General features: G+C 37.0%; 1 protein-coding gene across 9 annotated transcripts in view; it reads left to right on the forward strand.

The window, feature by feature from the left end:
• KDM4C (lysine demethylase 4C) overlaps positions 1-26,121 on the forward strand; it is a 432,720-nt gene that overhangs the window by 208,840 nt on the left and 197,759 nt on the right. The window contains exon 10 of one of the 9 annotated variants that reach the window (XM_042914129.1): positions 9,654-9,680. The exons of the other annotated variants lie outside the window; for them this stretch is intronic. Within the exon in view, the coding sequence (XP_042770063.1) occupies positions 9,654-9,665 (12 nt within the window). The 3' untranslated portion in view covers positions 9,666-9,680. Of the gene's footprint in view, positions 1-9,653; positions 9,681-26,121 lie in introns of those variants that run through there. 9 annotated transcript variants of the gene reach the window in all.

Here is a 26,121-nt window from a genome sequence, read left to right on the forward strand (position 1 = left end):
ATATTCTGTTGTTTTCAGAAAATGTTTTTTTCCTTCCATTTTTTAGATTTTTGATAAACAGTGCTAAGGTGAACAGTCTTAAACATAAGTGGTACATTAGTTGATAATTATTTTGTTATGGTAAGTTCCCAGTTGTTATGATACTGGTGACAGATTATTCATATTTTAAAAATTACTACCCATTTAAAAGTTTTGTTATATGTTAGCAGATTGTTGGCAGGATTTGTTTGTAATATGTCATGGATTGGATTAATGCAGCTTTATTTTTCTATTTGTGAGTCTGAAGTCAAGCAGCTAAGAGTAAGAGTCGTGGAGGTTAGTTCTGCGTGTTGGATCCTTGTTGGCCATAAGCTGATTTAAATCCCATTTTTCCCTTCTCGATTCCACAGAATAATAATAAATGTCTTCTTATAAGAATTATATGTGTTCTGCGTACATTTTCCTATTGAAGGTGTAATTTTGGCCAGGGAGAAATCGAAGAAACACTTAAAATCCATGTGTGTTTTTCTGTCCTCTCTTTGTTTTTCTTCGTGCTCATGTTGAGTATATTTACCCTTTTTCTGCATTAAATAATTTCACAAGTTAATAACAGAGAAAAGATATCAGCAGTGCCAGACACATTCTCACACTTGAGTGGAAATACAGGAATTGCCAGATAAAATGAATCTGAAAAGCTGCCTTATTTACTTATAGTGCTACTATGTGGTTTTCTAAGGAAGTGTACTGAGAAATAAATATGTGTTGTCAGTTAATTTTATAATTTAAAATATCTTATTTCCAACAATATTATTTGTTTTTCTTTTAATATTTAGTGTTAAATTTTTGACCATATTGTTCACATTAGGAAGCCTGAAATAAATTGTGTTTCTTCCAAAGGCATTAATTTTTCTGTCTAATTAGCTTTCATAAAGTTGTTTCCCATTTTAGAAGTAGTATCGGAAATTTCTTAGGTGGCAAGAGACATGTGATCAGAGTGCATTGAGTGTGGGTAGTGTTTGTGGCATGGCTGTTAAATAAATAAGGTTTTATTTTTCCTGAGACTTACATTCAAAATTCAGTATGACATATAGGATTTAAAAATATGGTAACCTAGAATTTATTTGAAAGCTGTTAGCAGGTTATTTTTGTTTCTACTAAGCAAGAGCACCCTTAATATATATTATTCAGAGCTTCTATTGTGGGGACTGTGCATACACGGCTGTTTTATTAATTTTTTTCATTTCCTCCTCCCTTTGCCCCTTTATGAAAAACAATATTTCTTCATTAATATTTTCCTACATTGATATTAGTGTTTGAACTGTGCAAAAAAGATGGAAGAAAGTTAGGGGATGCTGCCTTAATCTCCAGTTCTCTTCTCCAGAAGTGGAGAAGAGGTGAACATCTTTCATATCAATGAGATGTTTTTGAACATGGCCAGCATTCTCTTGTGAACCCTGGAAAATGGCTGGTTCTCTGTCCAGCCCCTTGCATTACTCAACAAGTTCCTACGTACTCTGTGGTTCCTCAGTGAATGGGAAATTGAAAATCCCAGGGAGGGAGGCTGGTAAGTAGGATGAATCTCACATCAGTTGAACCTTTTTTTTCATTCACTATCCTTGCAACATCCAGTAAGTCACTTAGCATTTTTGTGGCCTAATTTCTTATCCATGAATTGTGGTGATTGGAGGAGATGATTTACTTTCTGGGGTTCATTCCAGGTGCAGGATTAACTTCAAATTATGTCCATTTAGTCATGTAGAAAGAAATATCTGATAGACTCAAAAGTGGAAGTTAATATATCTAAGCATTATAGAGAAGGATTATATGTTGTATACTTCCATGCCATTTCTCTTGGCTCTGATACATGGTCTTACAGACTCCTATGAGCAAATATTTATAGTCATAAAACACTTAGATCCTAAGAGTCTATAGAGCACTATTTTTAATCTGATCTCGCCCAAATTTATCATCCATAAAAATGTGAAATGCAGTGCATGAATTCAGAACAAAATAACTTCATCTGTCCCTTAATGCTAAAGAGTTCAATTTCATGCTGTGTTTTACATGGCACAGCAGGAGTGGATTGTTTAATATCTGTAACTCTGAACTTCCACAGCCTTTCTATCAGATCCTCAGGTTAGTGTTGAGAAGCAGAAATTCTAAAAATAATTTCTACAGAATCTTTTGGAGACCCCTGGAGCAAGCTATTTGAATCCATTCCCCTTCTTTTGCATAGTTTTTCTTTGTCTGTTTGAACAGCAATCCCATGGGTCAGAAAGATAAAGTTTCTAGTCCCATACCTTAAATTGCTTTATAATTGCCTTACTTTATAAGGGAGACATATCTTGGCATGGTGAAGCCTAAAAATACTCAGAAGAAATTAATCTGAACCTATTAGAAGTAGAGGGAGTGGAGGAAATGTACTTTGGAAAATTGTTAGCTAGACTGGATAAACTCTGTCAACATAGTATGATATCATGCATAAAAAGCAAAAATAATGAGACCCAGACATTTGTTCTCAGCTACAATTTCAGTTTGGTTTTGTGACATAGAAAAATAATTTTGAGATGGAAAAAATATGTCCTACATTTAAATTAAAAACTAAGATGAATTCAAAATGGTTTGATTTTGGAATTTCCATAGTAGAGTGGGTAAAGAGTATGGAAATTATTTTAGGTTTGAATCGGGTAAAGGATGTATAACTTGTTAGCTGTATGACTTTGGCCAAATTAATTTAAATTCTCTGAGCCTCTGTTTCCTTATATGTTAAAAACCAGGTTATTTACTGAAAAAATATCTAATTTTTTAAAAAAGTTTATTTTGAGAGAGAGAGAGAGAGAGAGAGAGAGCACGCATGCGAGTGGGGGAGGGGCATAGAGAGAGAGGGATAGAGAGAGAATTCTAAGCAGGCTCAGTCTGAAGGGCCTGATGCCAGGCTTGAACTCACAAACTGAGAGATCATGACCTGAGCCAAAATCAAGAATCAGAGGCTTAAGTGACTGAGCCACCCAGGCACCCCAATCTCTAAATATTTTATATATTTGATCCTCTGAGCACCTAGAATGCATTTCTTGGTAACTCAATAAATAGAGCGTATATTTTCATATTTAGAATAGAATGGAAGGGAGGCAGAAGTATCTGAAACAATTCACAATAATGATTCATTAAAATTAGAATAAGAATTTTGGTTCTGGTATCATACTTTTTTACTATGACTGTGAAATATCTTTTTGGTCTTTTTGGTTTTTATTTTTATTTTTTTATTTGAGAGAGAGATCATAAGCGTGTGAGTGGGAGCGGGGCATAGAGAGAGAGAGAGAGAGAGAGAGAGAGAGAGAGAGAGAGAGACTCTTAAGCAGGCTCTACCTTCAGAGCAGAGCCTGACTTGAGGCTCCATATCATGATCCTGGGATCATGACCTGAGCTGACATCAAAAGTTGGATGCTTAACCCACTGAGCCACCCAGGCACCCCAAGGGAACTTTTAAATATGTCTATGAGAACAAAACATGGAGAAATTTTTTTCTGGGGGGGTATTCTGGGACCTCTCCCACCTCCTGGAGCTTTCAAGCATATTGTGCACCTTGACAAAATCATGGTTTTGTGAGTTCTGCAGATAGTCATTGGGAGTGGAGGTGGGGAAGGGGGTAGGTAGAGGAGGGGGAAAAACAAGGGATGGTTAGTTAGGCTTCCTGCAGACCTTCCTTCATTAATGGATATAAGGACAAAGGAAAGGGCCTTTGCACTCTTGTATACTGACTTCGTTGATTAATATTGATCTTAGAAATTATATTTCTTTCCCCCCCTGCTCAGTCAGTGTAAATGTAATTATATTGTTTACTTTTCATACACTACGGTGAAAGACTGTTATTTGTCTTTGACTGGTATTACTATATGAAATACAACCCAGGAAATCAAAGTGATATTCAAATATTATTTTTTACCTTAATTAGATCTAAATATTTTAAAACTCTGTTTCCTGTATTAAAATAATTATTATAAATTGTTCAGGTAATTATAATAATTTTCTCCCAAAATTACTTGTATAAGAGAGTACAGGTACAAATGAGTAATGATTGAATAAGGACACAGATGAAATAAATCAGTGTTATAATTGATATTATATATAACCAATGGGTCCATTGAGGTGTACAGTGATGGGTGTATAGTGTATTCCATATATGAAATGGCAGGAAACAGAGAATTTTTCTGTTCTACTATTAGATCAGTTTCTTGCAAAATTTTTAAGCTTTTTTTAAGCTATTTGAAGAATCGTATGGCTCTACCATCTTGGAAAATCAATTCTGTAAAATACAAGTATTTGAGTACAGACTAAAACGTAAAAAATTTCTTTGATTTATCACAACATTTTGAGTTTACTTCAGCTTTGTTTTGTTTTGTTTTATTTTGTTTTATTTATTTATTTTTTTTTGCAGGGGAAAGAGGGAGACCACAATCATGGTCACATTTAAAGAGCTCAGTTGATCAAGTATATTTAAATACTTTTTGATTTTTGAACTCCTATGAGAGAGCTAGGAAAACATTTTTATATGAAGGAGACAACTTGGTTTTTCTCAGCTAATAAGCAGAACTGTAGTCAGTCAAGCTTCAGCAGGCATATACAGCAGTGTGGCTACTGCTTACTAATCATATTAAACATAGTTATATTCATTGCTCTGCCAGAATAACCAGTATGGACTTTTTAATGTCTGACTTCTTTAGCTTAGCATAATGTATGTTATATTCATTTACATTCATTACATTGAGTCTAATTTTACTTTTTTCTAATGTACACTTTCTTTTGAGACCACAAAGAAATGCTGGTCTGTTTGGAGTATGCCAAAGAGGCTGGAATTTGGTTCAGATTTGTGACTGGTAATGAAAACTTTATAAGAGAATGAATGTGTTATAGAAGCAGAATATTCTACTCATCTTTTGGAATTTATTGTGAAGAGTTTCAATATGAATAGATCTCTTTATATTTTTTACAGTTAATTAGCACATTAGATACTTTAAAAAATGTTTATTTATATATTTTGAGAGACAGAGAGAGTATGAGTAGGGGAGAGGCAGAGAGAGAGAATCCCAAGAAGGCTCCATGCTGCCAGAGTCCGACACTCAACTGACTAAGCCACCCAGGCACCCCAGTGTTAAATACTTTTTTAGAAAAAGTTCTTAGGGACACCTGGGTGGTGCAGTTCATTAAGCATCTGACTTGATTTAGGCTCAGGTCATCGTTTCATGGTTAGCGGAATTGAGCCCGGTGTCAGGCTTCATGCTGACAGTGTGCACCTGCTTGGGATTCTCTCTCCCTCTCTCTTTCTCCCTTTCTCACTTGCATGTGTATGCACGCGCGCGCGCGCACACACACACACACACACACACACACACACACACACGCACTCTCTCTCAAAATAAGTAATAAACTTTAAAGGAAGGAAAAAGGGTTTAAATTCCAGTTCGTTAGCATGCAGTGTAATATTAGTTTCAGGTGTACAATATAGTGATTCAACACTTCCATTAAACACCTGGTGCTCATCACAAATGCACTCCTTAATCAGATTTCACCCATCCCCTCACTCACCTCCCCGCTGTTAACCATCAATTTTTTCTTTATAGTTAAGGGTGTGTGTTTTTTTGGTTTTTCTTTCTCCCCCCACTTTGTTCATTTGTTTTCTTAAATTCCACATATGAATTAAATCATGTGATATTTGTCTTTCTCTGACTGACTTATTCACTTAGCATAATACTCTCTAGCTCCATCCATGTCTTTGCAAATGGCATGATTTTGTTCTTTTTGATGGCTTTTTGATATATATATATATATATATATATATATATATATATATATATGATACACACACACACACACACACACACACACACACACACACACACACTACCTGTTCTTTATCCATTCATCCATGGACTATTGGGGCTGTTTCCATAATTTGGCTATTGTAGATGCTTCTGCTATAAACTCAAAATGGATTAAATACCTAAATGTGAGACCTGAAACCATAAAAATTCTAGAAGGGAGCACAGGTAGAGATTTCTCTGATATCAGCTGTAACATCTTTCTATATATGTCTCCTGAGGCAAGGGAAACAAAAGCAAAAATCAACTATTGGGACCTCATTAAGATAAAAACTTCTGCACAGCAAAAGAAACAATCAGCAATACTAGAAGGAAACATACAGAATGGGAGAAGATATTTGCAAATGACATATCTGATAAAGGGTTAGTATTAAAAATATATAAAGAGCTCAAATTCAATACCTAAAAAACAAATAGTCCAGTTAAGAAATGGGCAGAAGACATGAATAGACACTTTTCCAAAGAAGACATATACATGGCCAATAAACACATGAAAAGATGCTCAACATCACTGATCATCAGGGAAATGCACATTAAAAACTGCAATGAGCTATCACCCCACACTTGTCAGAATGACTAAAATCAACAATACAAGAAACAACAGGTGATGGCATGGATGTGGAGAAGGGGGAACCCTCTTGCATTCTTGGTGGGAATGCAAACTGGGGTGCAGCCACTGTGGGAACAGTATGGAGGTTCCTCAAAAAGTTAGAAATACAACTTCCCTTCAATCCAGCAATGTCAGTACTTGGTATTTACCAAAAGAATACAAAAATACTAATTCAAAGGGAAGTGTGCACCCTGAAGTTTGTAGCATATTAAATACTTCCATGCATTGTTTGTATCTGGTGAACATGTAAAGAGCAAAAGCTCCTTCAGCAATTTTTGTAGAATCTTAATAGGTTCTATACTTCTACAAATAGAACAATAGCCTTTCAATAAATGCTGGCTTCACTAACTGCATAATGCATCTGTTTCCTAAAATTGTCTTTGTTTAACATTTGTTTGTTTAATGTTTCTTAACAACTTTTTAGATGAGGGCACATTTCCGTTAAAATAATTGATTAAATTTCATAAAAATATGTAGCTTCTCCATTGGAATATATTGCTGGAAGTAATTGATCAGAAATTTTAACCTGTAAATCTGAGTTCATTTTGCGAAATATCATTCGTCATTCATAGTCAGCAATAACTAGGTGTAAATGTAGCAGAGAACATATTGGGAATCATATTAACACAGTTAACTGGTAACACAGTTAATGAGTTAACTGATAACACAGTTAATGAGTTACCTGTGTGGTAATTTCCCAAAGAGCTAGGCCTTTTTCTTCTGTAAGTTTGGGATGATGCAGGAAAGTTATTCCATTTATATTGAGTGGGTGGATGTTTAAGTAGATGTGAGCTAAAGATGGAGATTCAGGAGTATTAGTGGATTGCTAATAACGTAACTTGTTTTAATGCTAACAAATTTTCCAGCAGGTTATTATTTACATGTGTAAAGAAAGAAGAGTGTTTAGGGTTTGGTTATAACTGAGTTAAAAATGGATAAAGGATTTAAGAATAGGAAGGGATGAAAGAGTTGCAAACCTGGTAGATTGTAGATCAGCTGGTCAAAAACAGGGTAAAGAAGGACTTATTACAGCCTTGCCAATTTTAAAATTTTTTTTTTTTTCAACATTTTTTATTTATTTTTGGGACAGAGAGAGACAGAGCATGAACGGGGGAGGGGCAGAGAGAGAGGGAGACACAGAATCGGAAACAGGCTCCAGGCTCCGAGCCATCAGCCCAGAGCCTGACGCGGGGCTCGAACTCACGGACCGCGAGATCGTGACCTGGCTGAAGTCGGACGCTTAACCGACTGCGCCACCCAGGCGCCCCACAGCCTTGCCAATTTAATACCCACATTCTGTAGTTAAGATTTCTGTTGGTGCTCTACCCCTGGAATTGTCTAAACATATTTTTCAATGAAGTATCTGAATTTACTGAGCATTAAATTATCTGTTACAATAAAAGGTAGTTTGATAATTAGAATAAAATTACATTTCAGGTCTAGTTATTGATTTGGGCCTTAATTACTTATCACTATCAGTCACATTTTTGGTTAAGTAAGAGGTTGCTATGCTTAATGCTGAGCAATGTCTTTGTTGCTTAATGTAGGAATAAAGAATAATTTTGCCTAATTATGTTAATGATACATTCTTCTTAATTCTTACTGTCATAGCTAAAAAACATGGGTTGTTAGAAAACAATGAAATGGAAAATACCTCTGTTCTCTTTGTTCTTTATGAAATACTCTTTCAAGGGATAGCTTGTAACATGCAAACTTTTGGGCTCTCTCAAAGCGAATAACAGTGATTCCATTGAACATGTGGCATTTCTACATTTTATGTACACTCCCGTATTTTCATACCTTATATACTTGGAGATGTAAGACGTTTTTGCTGTCTGTTGGATAGGAAGTGGAGGTTACTGAATTTCTGATCTGAAATGGAAATTTTGTTGTGCCTTGGAGATAATTAACTGATAACCTTCAAGAATAATAATTTATTTTGGGGAGGGCTAGATTTTGGTATAAAAAATAAGGTGTTAAAAACTAGCTTTTCGGGCTAGTATCCAAAATCTATAAAGAGCTCACCAAACTCCACACCCGAAAAACAAATAACCCAGTGAAGAAATGGGCAGAAAACATGAATAGACACTTCTCTAAAGAAGACATCCGGATGGCCAACAGGCACATGAAAAGATGTTCAACGTCGCTCCTTATCAGGGAAATACAAATCAAAACCACACTCAGATATCACCTCACGCCAGTCAGAGTGGCCAAAATGAACAAATCAGGAGACTATAGATGCTGGAGAGGATGTGGAGAAACGGGAACCCTCTTGCACTGTTGGTGGGAATGCAAACTGGTGCAGCCACTCTGGAAAACAGTGTGGAGGTTCCTCAGAAAATTAAAAATAGACCTACCCTATGACCCAGCAATAGCACTGCTAGGAATTTACCCCAGGGATACAGGAGTACTGATGCATAGGGGCACTTATACCCCAATGTTTATAGCAGCACTCTCAACAATAGCCAAATTATGGAAAGAACCTAAATGTCCATCAACTGATGAATGGATAAAGAAATTGTGGTTTATATACACAATGGAGTACTACGTGGCAATGAGAAAGAACGAAATATGGCCCTTTGTAGCAACGTGGATGGAACTGGAGAGTGTGATGCTAAGTGAAATAAGCCATACAGAGAAAGACAGATACCATATGTTTTCACTCTTAGGTGGATCCTGAGAAACTTAACAGAAACCCATGGGGGAGGGGAAGGGAAAAAAAAAAAAGAGGTTAGAGTGGGAGAGAGCCAAAGCATAAGAGACTCTTAAAAAACAGAACAAACTGAGGGTTGATGGGGGGTGGGAGGGTGGGGAGGGTGGGTGATGGGTATTGAGGAGGGCACCTTTTGGGATGAGCACTGGGTGTTGTATGGAAACCAATTTGACAATAAATTTCATATATTGAAAAAAAAAACTAGCTTTTCCAATTACTGATCTGAATTTCTGAAGGAAATATAAATTAATATATTTGCTTGTGTTTTTAAAATGAATCATTTTTGTTATTTTGATTATTTTAGTCCAAAATGCTTCATTTTTTTATTTAGCTTTCTGACTCTGTGCTTGTGCCTTCAACACTTTCACAACCATTTTATGCTCATCAATAAGGAAAGCATGCTTGATCCTGTCATGAACACACTTAGCACACATGGAACCACCATATGCCCTGCTGATGTGTTTTTTCGTTCTAGACAACCTCGTAAGACTTAGGTCTCACAGCACGAACTCCTCGAAGTCAGCCTGGGTACACGCCACATATGGATTTTGGTACTTTTGCAACCTTCTTGGTATAAAGGTAAATGATTCTATACCAGGGGGTTTGGCACAGCCTAGTTTTGTTAGAGGCTGTAGTGTAGGACAGCCTACAATGGTATGTCAAATTCTGGACCATTTTGAATGCCTGTAGATGCCATCCCTGGAAGAGGAAAAAAGGACTGAGTCATTTTTATTGTGTGCAGTTTTGTTTTGTTTTGTTTTGTTTTTTTAAAGTAGGCTCCATGCTAAGTGCAAAGCCCAACGCAGGGCCTGAACTAACGACCCTGAGGTTAAGACCTGAGCCAAGTTCAAGAGTCAGATACTCAACCAACTGAACCACACAGGCACCCCTATTATTAACTTGAATTTGTAATGGATCTGAGAAAGGACATCATATTACATTTATGTAATATTCTTACTATTTTTTTTTAATTTAAATCCAAGTTAGTTAACATATAGTATAATAGTAATTTCAGGAATAGAATTTAGTGATTCATCACTTACTATAACACACAGTGCTCATCTCAACAAGTGTCCTCCTTAATGCCCTTCACCCCTTTAGCCCTTTCCCCCACCCAACACCCTACCAGCAACCTTCAGTTTGTTCTCTGTATTTACAAGTCATTTATGGTTTGTTTTCCTCTCCATTTTTATCTTAGTTTTTCTTCCCTTCCTTTATGTTCACGTTTTGTATCTTAAATTCCACATGAGTGATCATATTATATATGTCTTCCCCTGATTGACTTACTTCGCTTAGAATAATACACTCTAGTTCCATCCACAATGTGGCAGATGGCCAAGATTTCATTCTTTTTGATTGCTGAGTAATATTCCATTGTACTCCACATCTTTTTCCATTTATCAGTCAATGAACATTTGGGCTCTTTCCATACTTTGGCTATTGTTGATAGTGCTGCTATAAACATTGCGGTGCATGTGCCCTTTTGAATCAGCCCTCCTAAATCCTTTAGATAAATACCTATTAGTGCAGTTACTGGATCACTGGGTAGTTCTATTTTTAATTTTTTGAGGAACCTCCATACTGTTTTCTAGAGTGGTTGCACCAGTTTGCATTCCCACCAACAGTGTAAAAGGGTTCCTCTTAACTCTGCATCCTTGCCAACATCTGTTGTTGCCTGAGTTGTTAATTGTAGCCATTCTGGAAGGTGTGAGTAGTATCTCATTGTGGTTTTGATTTGTTTTTCCCTGATGATGAGTGATGTTGAGCATTTTTTCATGTGTCAGTTGGCCATCTGGATGTCTTCTTTGGAGAAGTGTCTATTCATGTCTTTTGCCCATTTCTTCACTGGATTATTTGTTTTTTGGGTGCTGAGTTTGATAAGTTCTTTATGGATTTTGGATACTAACCCTTTATCTGATATGTCATTTGCAAATATCTTCTCTCATTCTGTCAGTTGCCTTTTAGTTCTGCTGATTGTTTCATTTGCTGTACAGAAGCTTTTTATCTTGATGAGGTCCCAATAGTTTATTTTTGCGTTTTTTCCCTTTACTTCTGGAGACATGTCAAGTAAAAAGTTTCTGTGGCTGAGGTCAAAGAGGTTGTTGCCTGTTTTCTTCTCTAGGATTTTGATGGTTTCCTGTCTTATGTTTATGTCTTTCATCCACTTTGAGTTTATTGTGTATGGTTTAAGAAAGTGGTTTAAGAAAGTTTCATTCTTCTGCATGTCGCTGTCCAGTTTTCCCAACACCATTTTCTGAAGAGACTTTTTCCATTGGATATTATTTCCTGCTTTGTCAAAGATTAGTTGGCCATACGTTTGTGGGTTGATTTCTAGGTTATCTATTCTGTTCCATTGACCTATGTGTCTGTTCTTGTGCCAGTACCATACTGTGTTGATGATTATAGCTTTGTAATACAGCTTGAAATCTGGAATTATGATACCTCCAGCTTTGGTTTTCCTTTTCAGAATTGCTTTGGCTATTTGGGGTCTTTTCAGTTCCATACAAATTTTAGAATTGTTTGTTCTAGCTCTGTGAAGAAGCTGGTGTTATCTTGATAGGTATTGCATTGAATATGTAGATTGCTTTGGGTAGTATCGACATTTTAAGGATATTTGTTCTTCTAATCCATGAGTATGGAATGTTTTTCCACTTTTTGTGTCTTCAATTTCTTTCACAAACTTTGTATAGTTTTCATTGTAAAGCTTTTTCCTCTCTTTGGTTAGGCTTATTCCTAAATATTTTATGGTTTTTTGTACAACTGTGAATGGGATTAATTCCTTGATTTCTCTTTCTGCTGTTACTTTATTGGTGTACAGAAATGCAACAGATTTCTGTACATTGCTTTTATATCCTGTGACTTTGCTGAATTTATGTATTAGTTCTAGCAGTTTTTTGGTGGATTCTTTCGGGTTTTCCACACAGAGTATCATGTCATCTGTGAAGAGTGAAGTTTGACTTACTCCTTGCCAATTTGGATGCTTTTTATTTCTTTTTCTTGTCTGATTGCTGAGGCTAGGACTTCCAACAGTATGTTGAATAGCAGTGGTGAGAGTGGACATCCTTGTTGTGTTTCTGACCTTAGGAGGAAATCTCAGTTTTTCCCCATTGAGAATGGTATTAGTGGTGGGTCTTTCGTATATGGCCTTTGTGATCTTGAGGTGAGTTCCTTCTATCCCTATTTTCTTGAGGGTTTTCTATCAACAAACGATGTTGTATTTTGTCAAATGCTTTCTCTGCATCTATTGAGAGGATCATATGGTTCTTGTCCTTTTTTTATTGATGTGATGAATCACATTGATTGTTTTGTGGATATTGAACCTGCCCTGCATCCCAGGTATAAATCCCACTTAGTCATGATGAATAATTTTTTAAATATATTGCTGGATCCGGTTGGGAAATGTTGAGGATTTTTGCATCCATGTTCATCATGGAAATTGGTCTATAATTCTCCTTTTTAGTGGGGTCTTTGTCTGGTTTTGGAATCAGGGTAATGCTGGCTTCATAGAAAGAGTTTGGAAGTTTTCCTTCCATTTCTATTTTTTGGAACACCTTCAAGAGAATAGGTATTAACTCTTCCTTAAATGTTTGATAGAATTCCCCTGGAAAGCCATCTGACCCTGGACTCTTGTTTTTGGGAGATTACTAATTCGATTTCTTTACTGGTTATGGGTCCATTCAAATTTTCTATTTCTTCCTATTTCAGTTTAGGTAGTGTACATGTTTCTAGGAAGTTGTCCATTTCTTCCAGATTGCCCATTTTATCGGCCTATAATTCCTCATAATATTCTCTTATTCTTGTTTTTATTTCTGCTGTGTTGTGATCACTCCTTTTTCATTTGTGATTTTATTTATTTGGGTCCTTTCCTTTTTTTTATATATAAAACTGACTAGTGGTTAATCAATTTTGTTAATTCTTTCAAAGAACCAGCTCCTGGTTTCATTGATCTGTTCTACTGTTTTTTTGGTTTCGATTGCATTGATTTCTGCTCTGATCTTTACTATTTCCTGTCTTCTGATGGTTTGGGGTTTTATTTGCTGTTCTTTTTCCAGCTCTTTAAGGTGCAAGTTTAGGTTGTGTATCTGAGATCTTTCTTCCCTCTTTAGGAAGACCTAGATTGCTATATACTTTCCTCTTATGACTACCTTTGCTGCATCCCAGAGGTTTTTGGCTGTGATGTTATCATTTTCATTGGCTTCCATGTACTTTTTAATTTCCTCTTTAACTTCTTGGTTAGCACATTCATTTTTAGTAGGACTTTCTTTAGTTTCCAATATTTGTTGCCTTTTCAAATTTTTTCTTGTGGTTGATTTCGAGTTTCATAGCGTTGTGCTATGAAAATATGCATGGTATGATCTCGATCATTTTGTACTTGTTAAGGGCTGATTTGGGTCCCAGTATGTGGTCTGTTCTGGAGAATGTTCCATATGCACTGGAGAAGAATGTATATTCCACTGCTTTAGGATGAAATGTTCTGAATATATCTGTTAAGTCCATCTGGTCCAGTGTGTCATTCAAATCCATTGTTTCTTAGTTGATTTTCTGATTAGATGATCTGTCCATTGTTATAAGTGGGGTGTTGAAGTCCCCTACTATTATGGTATTATTATCAATGAGTTTGAGTTTCTTTATGTTTTTGGTTAACTGATGTATATATTTTGGTGCTATCACATTTAGAACATAAATGTTTACAATTGTTAGGTCTTCTTGGTGGATGCACCCCTTAATTGCGATATAATGCCCTTCTTCATCTCTTGTTAGAATCTTTATTTTAAAGTCTAGATTGTCTGATATAAGTATGGACACTCAGGTTTTCTTTTGTAGACAGTTAGTATGATAGATGGTTCTTCATTCCCTTACTTTCAATCTGAAGTTGTCTTTAGGTCTAAAGTGGGTCTCTTGTAAACAGCATATAGATGGATCTTGTTTCCTTATCCATTATGTTACCCTTTGTCTTTTGATTGGAGCATTTAGTCCATTGACATTTAGAGTGAGTACTGAGAGATATTAATTTATTGCCATTTTATTGCTTGTAGAGTTGGAGTTTCTGGTGGTGACCTCTGGTCCTTTCTAGTCTTTGTTGCTTCTTGCAGGGTGGTTTAGTGGTCATGAACTCCTTTAATGTTTGTTTGTCTGGGGAACTTTTAATCTCTCTTTCTATTTGAATGACAGCTTTGCTGGATAAACAATTCTTGGCTGCATATTTTTCTGATTCAGCACATTGACTATATCCTGTCACTCCTTTCTGGCCTGCCAAGTTTCTGTGGATAGGTCTGCTGCAACTGATCTTTCCTTGTAAGTTAAGGACTTTTTTCCCTTGCTGGTTTCATGATTCTTTCCTTGCCTGAATATTTTGTGAATTTGACCATGATATGTCTTGTTGATGGTTGGTTTTTGTTGAATCTAATGGGAGTCCTTTGTGCTTCCTGGATTTTGATGTTTGTGTCTTTCCCTAGGTTAGGAAAGTTTTCTGCTATGATTTGCTCACATAACCCTTCTACCCCTTTTTCTCTCTCTTCATCTTCTGGGACTCCTATGATTCTGATGTTGTTCCTTTTTAATGAGTCACCAATTTCTCTAATTCTTAAATCGCGTTCTTTTGCCATAGTCTCCCTCTTTTTTTTTCTGCTTCATTATTCTCCATAAGTTTGTCCTCTATATCGCTGATTCTCTGCTCTGCCTCACCATCCTTGCTGTTGTGTCATCCATTTGAGATTGAAGCTCAGTTATAGCATTTTTTACTTCATCCTGACTAGTTTTTATTTCTTTTATCTGCATAGAAAGGGATCCTAATCTATTTTTGACTCCAGTTAGTATTCTTATTATCGTGATTCTAAATTCTGGTTCAGACAGCTTGCTTGTATCTGTGTTGGTTATGTCCCTGGCTGTCATTTTTTCCTGCTCTTTCTTTTGAGGTGAATTCCTTCATTTTGTCATTTTGAAGGGAGAAAATGAATTAACAAGGTAAAAAAAAATAAAATTAAAATAATTAAAATAAACAAATTAAAAATTAAAAACAACACAGATACACACAAAAATTAAATAAATGATGCTTGATCCTAGGTGTGTTTTGATCTGGGTGTTGAAAGGGTCTTGATATATTAGAGAAAAAATGGGAAAGAAAAAAAAGGAAATTGTTTGAAAATTTGAAAAAATGAATACACTGAAATAAAATAAAATGAAATAATGTAAATAATAGAGTTTGAAAAAATTTACACAGAAGTAAAAAATATAGTAGAAAAAAATTAAAGAAAAATATTTTTAATAAAAATTGAAAATAAAAATCAATTTTTTGTCTTTCTATATTCACAAAAAAAAAAAAAGAAATAAAAAAGACAGGAAAAGAAATTGAATAGATGGACCAGCGAATGGACTGAAATATGATTGAAATTAGTTCATTTTCCCCTGGAAGTCAAACTATGAAGCAATTTATAGCACTAACCACTAAGCAGGTAGAGAGATTTGTGTTCCTGAAGAGTAAGGTTGGCCCAGTTGTGTGGGGCTTAGTGTAATGGCTCCATTCTCCACTAGATGGCGCTGTTTACCTTACTGGGGTGGATTGTTGTGGTGCTTTAAGTGTGTATGCACATGCGCAAGAGTGGTGAAAATGACGTCACCCAGCTACCCAGTCTCTAGTTTCGGAACTCTCTTCTCCCCGATCAGCAATTGTGTACCTATCCTTTGTCTTCAGCTTCCATCCACTCCCCGGTGTTAACTGCCCGTGACCAAGCCCCAGGCAGCACCTCCTTCCTGAGTTTTATCTCAGATGCAGCTGTTTTTCCTGACCCCTTATTTCTGAGGAACTGTGGGTTTAACCCGTTATGTCCCTCTTCGGGAGGGTCTCACTGAGCAATGGTTGGGTGCAGCTGGCACATTTGTGGGACTGTGCTACTGCTGATGCCCAAAGACTGCGGCTGGGTGCCAGCCCACCCCAGAAAAAGTTCATGCAATCATGTAGCAGCAGTGTTTCAGGAATTATGGAAAATCACAACACACATCTGATTCCAGGTTTCACCCCCCAACAATCTTGTTTTGGCACCAGCGAATGTGGTTGTTCTCTCAGGTCCATGGGGCCCTTTGTCTGGGGAGGGGGCACACAATGTCTACCAGATTTCTCCCAACAGGGGAACCACCTCTTCCCATGTGGCCTGAAGACCCCTGGACTTCACTCTGTTCCTGTGGATTCACTCTTCTCACCAGAGCACTGTCATGTATCAAGCTGCAGAGATTCAGACTCTGTGCCTCCTCTGTTTATAGAATCTTAGTGGAATTTAAACCCTCTCCTTTCTCCCTTCTCCCTTTTTAGTTCAGTCCCTGTGGCTGTCTCCACTTTTCCACTTTCTCTCCAGCCGTTTTTTTTGGGGGGTGCTTTTCCCATATTCTCCCTCCCCCCATCTCTGTCCTCTCTCTGCAAGCAAAAACAGTTCCCTGTCCTCTACAACTCTCTCCCCCAGTTCACCTCTTTGTGCAGTGTACCTGCTGAGTTCTGTGGTTCAGGTTGTGCAGATTGTTGTGTTAATCCTGAAATCAGTTTTCTAGGTGTGCAGGATGGTTTAGTGTTGATCTGGCTGTATTTTATGGATGTGAAACACACACAAAAAAAACTTCCTTGCTGTTCCTCCATCTTGGCTCCTCCCCCTGTGAATAATTCTTTAAATGTATTGTTGGATCTGGTTGGCTAGTATCTTGTTGAGAATTTTTGCATCCATGTTCATCAGGGAAATTGGTCTGTAGTTCTCGTTTTTAGTGGGGTCTTTGTTTGGCTTTGGAATCAAGTAATGCTGGCCTCGTAGAATGAGTTTGGAAGTTTTCTTTCCATTTTTATTTTCTGAAACAGCTTGAAAAGAATAGCTGTTAGCTCTTCTTTAAATGTTTTGTAGTATTCCCCTGGAAAATCATCTGGCCCTGGACTCTTGTTTGTTGGAAGATTTTTCGTTGCTGATTCCATTTCTTTACTGGTTATGGGTCTGTTCAAATTTTCTATTTCTTCCTGTTTCAGTTTTGGTAGTGTATATGTTTCTAGGAATTTTTCCATGTCTTCCAGATTGCCCAATTTGTTGGTGTATGATTGCTCATAATATTCTCTTATTATTGTTTATATCTCTGTGTTGTTGGTTGTGATGTCTTCTCTTTCATTCATAATTTTATTTATTTGTGTCCTTCCTTTTACTTTTGGATTAGTCTGGCTGGGGGTGTATCAATTTTGTTAATTCTTCCAAAGAACCAGCTCCTGGTTTCATTGATATGGTGTATTTTTTTTGTTTTTGTTTTTTATTTCAATACCATTGATTTTTGCTCTAGTCTTTATCAATTCCCTTCTTCTGCTGATTTTTGGCTTTATTTGCTGTTCTTTTTCTAGCTCTTTTAGGTGTAAGGTTAGTTTGTATATTTGAGACCTTTCTTCCTTCTTTAGGAAGGCCTGGATTGCTATATACTTCCTTCTTATTATTATGACCACCTTTGCTGCCTCCCAGAGCTTTTGGGATGCCGTATATTCATTTTCATTGGCTTCCATGTACTTTTTAATTTCCTCTTTAATTTCTTGTTTAACCCATTCGTTCCTTAGTAGGATGTTCTTTAATCTCCAAGTATTCATTGTCTTTCCAATTTTTTTCGTGTGGTTTATTTTGAGTTTCATAGCGTTGTGGTTTGAAAATATGCAAGGTATGATCTCGATCTTTTTGTTCTTGTTGAGGGCTGATTTGTGATCCAGTATGTGATCTGTTCTGGAGAATGTTCCATGTATACTTGAAAAGAATGTGTATTCTGCTGCTTTTCAATGAAATGTTCTGAATAGATCTGTTAAGTCCATCTGGTCCACTGTGTCATTTGGAGCCATTGTTTTTCTTACTGATTTTCTGCTTAGATAATCTGTCCATTGCTTTTAGTGGATGTTGAAGTCCCCTCCTATTATCGTATTGTTATCAATGAGTTTCTTCATGTTTGTGATTAATCTGTATATGTATTTGGGTGCCTTCATGTTGGGGGCATAAATATTTGCAATTATTGATCTTCCTGGTGGAAAGACCCCTTAGTTATGATATAATGCCCTTCTTCATGTCTTGTTACAGTCTTTATTTTAAAATCTAGATTGTCTGGTATAAGTATGGCTACACCAGCTTTCTTTTGACGACCATTAACATAATAAATTGTTCTCTCTCCCCTTTCTTTTTCTTTCTTTCTTTCTTTCTTTCTTTCTTTCTTTCTTTCTTTCTTTCTTTCTTTCTTATGTTTATTTTTGGGAGAGACAGAGCATGAGCACAGAAGGGGCAGAGAGAGAGAGAGAGAGAGAGAGAGAATTCAAAGCAGGCTCCAAGCTCTGAGCTGTCAGCTTGTCAGCTCAAAGCCTGATGTGGGGCTTGAACTCACAGTTGTGAGATCATGACCTGGGCTGAAGTCCGATGGCTAACCAACTGAGCCACCCAGGTGTCCCTCTATCCCCTTACTTTCAATCTGCATGTGTCTTTAGGTCTAAAGTGAGTCTTGTAAGCAACATATAGATTGGTTTTGCATTTTTATATATTCTGATACCCTGTGTCTTTTGATTGGAACATTTTGTCTGTTGACATTTAGCGTGAGTACTGAAAGATATGAATTAATGTCATTGTGTTGCCTGTTGAATTGGTGTTTCTGATGTTCTCTGGTCCTTTCTACTCATTGTTGCTTTTGGTGTTTTTTGTTTTGTTTTGTCTTTTCTCCACTCAAAGGGTTCCCCTTCAAATTCCTTGCAGGGCTGGTTAAGTGGTCACAAACTCCATTAGTTTTTATTTGTGAAACTCATTATCTATTCTATTTTAAATGACAGGCTTGTTGGATAAAGAATTCTTGTCTTCATATTTTTCTGATTCAGCAGGTTGAATATATCCTGCCATTCTTTTCTGGCCTGCCAAGTTTCTGTGGATAGGTCTGCTGCGAACCTGATCCATTTTCCCTTACAGGTTAAAGACATTTTTTCCCTTGCTGCTTTCATAATTCTTTCCTTGTCTGTGTATTTTGTGAATTTGACTATGATATGCCTTGCTGATGGTTGGTTTTTGTTGAATCTAATGGGAGTTCTCTGTGCTCCATGAATTTTGATGTCTGTCCTTCCCCAGTTTAGGAAAGTTTTCTGGTATAATTTGCTCACATCAGTCTTTTGCCCCTTTATATCTTCATCTCTTATGATTTGGATGTTACTCCTTTTGAATAAGTCACTGAGTTCTCTAAAAGTATTGTTATCTTTTGCCTTTGTTCCCCCCTCCCCTTTTTTCCTGCTCGTTATTCTCCATAATTTTATCTTTAAATCGCTGATTTACTGTTCTGCTTCATCTTTCTGGCTGTCGTGGCATATATTTCAGATTGCATCTCGATTATAACATTTTTAACTTCATCCTGACTAGACTTTATTTCTTTATCTCCACAGAAAGGGATTCTATGCTCTTTTCCTTTTCAGCTAGTATTCTTATTATTGTGGTTCTAACTTCTAGTTTAGACATCTTGCTTATATCTGTATTGATTAATCCCCTGGCTGTTATTTTTCCTGTTGTTTCTTGGGGTGAATTCCTTCATTTTGTCATTTTGGAGGAAGAAAAAAATAATAAAGTAAAAAATAAGAATTAAAAACAAAACAAAAAAGCAAATAAAGGAATCTAACTTCTAGGTGTGTTTTGGTCTGCTTGTTGAAAGAAGCTTGATACACTAGAGAAAAAAGGGAAAGAATAGAAAAAAGGTAAAATTTTTTTAAAAAATTCAAAAAATTTTATGTAATAAAATAGAATAAAACGAAATAAGGAAAATGAAATAGAATAAAAAAATTAAAAAATTTAAAAATAAGTAAAAAGTAAAAGTAAATTTTTCTCTTTCTGTATCCAAGAATGAGAAAGAAAAGGAAGAAAGGAAAACAATTTAAGCACAAAAGAAGGAATGAAAAAAAATTAGCAAACAGAATGAGTCCCGAATAAAGTTATATCCAGTTTGTCCTAGAACTGAAATTATGAGGCACTCTAAAGTCTTGTACAGTAAGCAGGTGGAGTGACTTGTGCTGGTCTTCAAAGGGGATGTGCTTGGAGAGTGCAGTTGGGGTGGGGCTTGGTGTAATGGCTCTGTTCTCCACTAGGTGGCTCTGCTTATTATCTTGGATCATGCATGGGAGAGGTGGAAATGACTTCATCCAGGTCCCTAGTCTCTGACACAGGAATTTGACTCTCTCACTGATTGTCAATCAAGCACCCCTCCTTTGTCTTGGGCTTCTGTCTACTCCCCCCTCTACCCTGTCCATGTTCAAGCTGTCCACCTGCAAGGCAGCTCCTCCCTCCAGAGTTTTATCTCAGATGGGGTTGTGTATCAGAACCCTTCGCCTTGTAGACCCCTGTGGCTTGGACCCACACCGACTCTCTGGGGGCGGGTCTTGCTGAGCAATGGCAGGTGCTGGCTTACTCCAGAAAACATTCGTGGATTGGGTAGTGGGAGAGGTTCAGAGATTATGGCAAACCACAACACACAGTGCCAGGCTTCACTGCACTCTGCTATCTTTGTCCCAGTACCAGCAAACATGGCTGCTCTCCAGGGTCGCCTGGGACCTTTTTCTGTAGGGAGGCCTTAGGGCCTCTACCAAATGTACTCCAAACAGGGGAACCACTTCTCCCCATGTGGCACATGGACCTCTCAGACCCCACTGCCTGGTCCTGGGGATTCACCCTTCTTCCTCACCAGAGCACCTCGAGGCACTGAACTCCAAAACTTCAGACTCTGTGCTACACTGTTTATAGCATACTTGTGATATTGAAACCCTCTCTTTCTTCCCATCAGTGGTTTTGGGGAACAGATTTCTTGTTCATTCCCTGTGTTTTCACTCTTTCTTTATCTTTCTCTCCAGCTACTTTTGGGGGGAGTGCTTTTCTTTCATGATTGTGGTGTGCCACACTCTCTACCTTTACCTTTCTCAGTCCTCTCTCCACAGAAATAGCTCCCTCAAATGTTAGTATTCTTATTACAAAGGACAGTGTTCTTAGGTTTAGACACACTAACAACTCTGGTGTCAGCAGAAAATGACAATATGTGCTTTATTTTGACAATTCTAAATCTTTGAGACAAGAGTTGCTATTATTGCCTCCTCCCCACTCTTTGATTGTCCTAAATCAGTAAATCTGTTTCATCCTATGTATTGGGCCCTTTTCATAATTGTTGGGAAAGTAATAATTTCTTTTTTATGCTTATTTAGTTATTTTGAGAGAGAGAGCTCCCACACACAAGTGAGGAAGGAGCAGTGAGAGAGAGAGAGAGAGAGAGAGAGAGAGAGAGAGAGAGAGAGATTGAGAGAGAATATATCCCAATTGGGCTCCTTACTGTTAGCATAGAGCCCGATGCAGGACTTGATCTCATGAACCATGAGATCATGACCTGAGCTGAAATAAAGTCAGATGTGTAACCGCCTGAGCCTCAGAGGCAGCCCAAGGAAAATTAATAATTTCTGGGAAAGAGAGTAATTCTCTTTAAATTTAAAATTTTCTATCTGTTCTGTATATTCTTTCTGTTCTGTATATTCTGTAGTTAACATTCATTGGAATATTGTATGTGAGAAAGAAGAGGACATTTACCTTTTTTTATGGGAAGTTACTCTTTATAATCCTGAGATTCAAGTGGATATTATCTTATGTCTCTCAAAACTACATACATGGAGGCAGCTAATAGCAAGCTGTTTTTTTTAAATTAATTAATTAAGTTTTAAATTTACATCCAAGTTAGCATATAGTGCAATAATGATTTCAGGATTAGATTCCTTAATGCCCCTTACCCATTTAGTCCATCTCCCCTACCACAACCTCTCAAGCTACCCTCTGTTTGTTTTCTATCTTTAAGAGTCCCAAGTTTTGTCCTCCTCCCTGTTTTTATATTATTTTTGCTTCCCTTCCTTTATGTTCATCTGTTTTGAATCTTAAATTCCTTATATGAGTGAAGTCATATGATATTTGTCTTTTTCTAATTTCGCTTAGCATAATAACCTCTAGTTCTGTTCATATAGTTGCAAATGCTGAGATCTTATATTGAGAAGAAACTCTCCCCTTCATTTTGGTTATAGGGGAGAAGTCACATGAATTCAACCCCCACCCCCATCTAAATCCCACCTTACAGTTTCCTACTTTTGGCATCTTGCAGGATAAGTTTATGTCATGGCATTTCCCCTCATAAATGCCGGACTTCTGGGCCTTCAGTTTTATTGATTACTTGAAAATGGAAGGCAAGGAGTTTAGATGACTGCAACATGTGTCCCAACCAGGAGCTCTATGTGCACAGCACTGGTTCCACCCATGAGAAGGACTCAGTTTTCTTATAGTATCTCTCAGTAAACCAGAAGTCCATGATTGCTTTTGATTCTTCAAAACCACTACACAGTTCTTATTGACTCCTAGGGCTATTTGTTAGACATGGTAACCTGATTCTTACTTCCTCAATTGATTCAACTTTCCCAGTAAGGCCAAATTTAATAATACTAGGAACCCCTATTTTCTTGTGGTCAGACCAGTATTAGGCTATTTTTGTAAGGTTTATCCTATTAAAATTTTTTTTTGAGAAAGGAGAGTGTGACAGGGTAAAGGCAGAGATAGAGGGAGACAGAGAATCCAAAGCAGGCTCCAGGCTCCAAGCTGTCAACAGAGAGCCCAATGAGGGATTTGAACTCATGAACTGAGAGATCATGACCTGAGCTGAAGTTGGATGCTTAACCGACTGAGCCATCCAGGTGCCCCATCCTATTTTTTTTTTTTTAAAGGCACTGATAGAACATTTATTGCAGTCTGAGTAACTGTTTTACAAGTATGAAAAGTTTAAGCAGGTGGAGTGACCTGTGCTGGTTTTCTAGGGGATATGCTTAGAGGGCACAGTTGGACGGGTTTGGTGTAACGGCTCTGTCCTCCACTAGGCAGCGCTGCTTAGCTTATTGGGGTGGATCATTGTGGTGCACAGGCACGTGTGTGGGAGAGGTGGAAATGGCTTCACACAGCTCCCTAGTCTCTGGCATGGGAACTTCATGATCTCACTGACCTGCGATCAAGCACTCCTTACAAGTACGAAAAGTTTAGTCTTTTTATCAGCCCCTTGGGTTAGTGAAAATTTTTATGCCCAGTTTTTCAGATGAGAAAACTGAGGCACGGAGAGGTTCAATAAGTTGATTAAGGTTACACAGCTACTGGTGGTGGGGTTTGAATCCAGATTTTTAAGTACCATACTATGCTGCATCATAGTGTGATCTTGTAGTTCTTCAACAAGATCATTTTCTTCTTTTTCTCATCTTCCAAGGTACTATAAACCCAAATAGAATTTTAAAGGAATAATTTAACATATTTAAAGGAATAATTTGTATAATATTTTTTATACTGTTGAGTAGATAGCAACTTTTGTTGCATTTTTGTTATTTAGAAAACTTTAATATGCATGTGTTTTCTTGTTGGTTTAATCCCTCAATTAATGTATCTTACATAAAACATGACAGCATCTTTCTGAACCCCCAGTATATTAGTTTGTTAAGGCTACTATAACAGCCTGAGCAGATCCTGTTGGCTCAATCTTCTTTACTCTGACTTTTCCCTTGGAGTGATTCTTCTTTCATTTCATTCTGTCTCTGTTCCTTTCAGTCCAGGGTAGCAACATTTTTGCTGGTATAAAAATCTCAAAAACTGGGTTGGCTCTCTGTGCAGTTCATGGCTGCCCAAGCCATCAGACAGAAAGGTCCTCCACACTTCTTTCCCGGGTAACGACATCTCTAGTCCAGGCTTCTTCTGAGATGGTTGAGTTGATCTGTAATTCACATGCTGAATCTCCTTATCAGATGTTTGTCCTAACAAACCATTGGCCTGGTCTCCAGAGCACACTTAGGTGGATAGGCTGACATGTTTGTTTTTGCTTGGCAGTTCCTTCATCATTTTGTTTCTTCCCTCTTCAATCTTACAATAAACAGCAAAAAAACAAGATCCACCTTTCATGCTTTCCTTGGAAACATCCTCAGCTACATATTCAAGCTCATCACTTACAAGCTTTACCTGCCACCCAACAGAAGAACACATTTCTGCCACTGCATAACAGAGATCAAGAGATCGCCTTTCCTCCAGCATCCAATACTGTGTTCCTCGTTTCTTTTTCTTTTCTTTTTTTCACATTTATTTATTTTTGAGATACAGAGCACAAGTGGGGGAGGCGCAGAGAGAGGAGACATCAAATCCGGAGCAGGCTCCAGGCTCTGAGCTGTCAGCACAGAGCCCGACCCAGGGCTTGAACCCACAAACCATGAGATCATGACCTGAGTCGAAGTCGGATGCTCAACTGACTGAGCCACCCAGGTGTCCCTGTGTTCTTCGTTTCTATCTGATACCTTGCCGAAAGCAACTTTAACAAAGTTTATATGTCTAGCAACATTCTGTTCATGACTATATATGTATTGTTTATGTTGACAAAGTTTCTTTACCCTTTTCTTCTCCAAAGCCACTTCCACATTTTTTTTCGGCATTTGTTCAGCAGTAATGCTTGCCAGTACCAAAACTTTGTTATTACTTTTCTAAGGCTGTATTGTTTCTGAGGACTGCTGTAACAAAGCACCATAAACTGGATGGCTTAAAACAACAAAAATGGGTTGTCTCACAGTTATGGATGTTGGAAGTCCAAAATCAAGGTGCCAGAAGGTCTGTCCTCCCCCTGAGATCCTTCCTTGCCTCTTCCTTGTGGTGGAAGTTAATCCTTGGTGGTCTTTGCCTTGTAGATATATTACTCCAGTCTGTGCCTTCATCTTCACATGGCCTTCTTGCCTGTGTGCTGTGTCTCTTCTCATAGTGATACCAGTCCTATTGGATTAAAGGCCTATCCTACTCCAGTATGATCTTAAGTCATTACTTCTGCCATAACCCTGTTTCCAAATGGGATCACATTCTGATATACTTGGGGTGAGCACTTCAGCATACTATTTGAGGGGGTCACAATTCAACTTTTAACACCCTCATAATCATAACAACCATATCAAGTTGCTACTAGGCTTTTCTTATTTTAAGGCATTCTTTCCTTAGTTCCTTCCTAATTAGCATTTAATTTTTATAAATAGACTGAAAAGCAGAATCATTTCACACATTTTTTCCTACCTTCAAAGCCTTCCTTGTCAGACATTTGCACATGAAAGTATTTTTTTTCATAATTAATTAGCCATCCTGTGTGTCATGAAGAAAATATGTTAAAGGAATACCTCAGTTTGGGTGTGTTAAGTATTTTATCATTTATTGTGGTTATGTGAAAATTCCAATTTTAAGATTCAAACAACTAAATTAATATTTTCTGTCTTAGAAAGTTGTTGAATTTTAAAGTGTTTTCATCTTTAAGTTAGATTGTTGTTTTTAGTATAAATACTAACATGAATTTGACTTTTTGGGAGATAGGAACAAATAGTCATGACTCTGTAATAAGTCTTAGGGTACTGAAATATGGAAGAATTCAATGCATACAAGCTTCTGACAATTCTCTCTAAATTTGGACTTTGCATTTTTAGCCAGTGTGTGTGTGTGTGTGTGTGTGTGTGTGTGTGTGTGTATTTATATTTATATAATTTATATTTATAAAATATAAATTATATAAATTATATTTATATAATTTATATAATTATAAATATAATATATTAATATATATAATATAATATAATATAATATAATATATTATTATAATATATAATATATATAATATAATATAAATATAATATAATCATATAAATTATATTTATATAATTTATATTTTATAAGTATAAATTATATAAATTATATATTTATATATTTATGCTTATATATTTAAACATATGTATTTAAATATTTATTTTTAAGAGAGAGAGAGTGCGAGACATTTCATGAGCAGGGGAGGGGCAGAGAGAGAGGGAGACACAGAATCCAAAGCAGGCTCCAGGCTCCGAGCTGTCAGTACAGAGCCCGATGCGGGGCTTG

Source organism: Panthera leo, chromosome D4 (genome assembly GCF_018350215.1).
Source record: "Panthera leo isolate Ple1 chromosome D4, P.leo_Ple1_pat1.1, whole genome shotgun sequence".
Lineage (NCBI taxonomy): Eukaryota > Metazoa > Chordata > Mammalia > Carnivora > Felidae > Panthera > Panthera leo.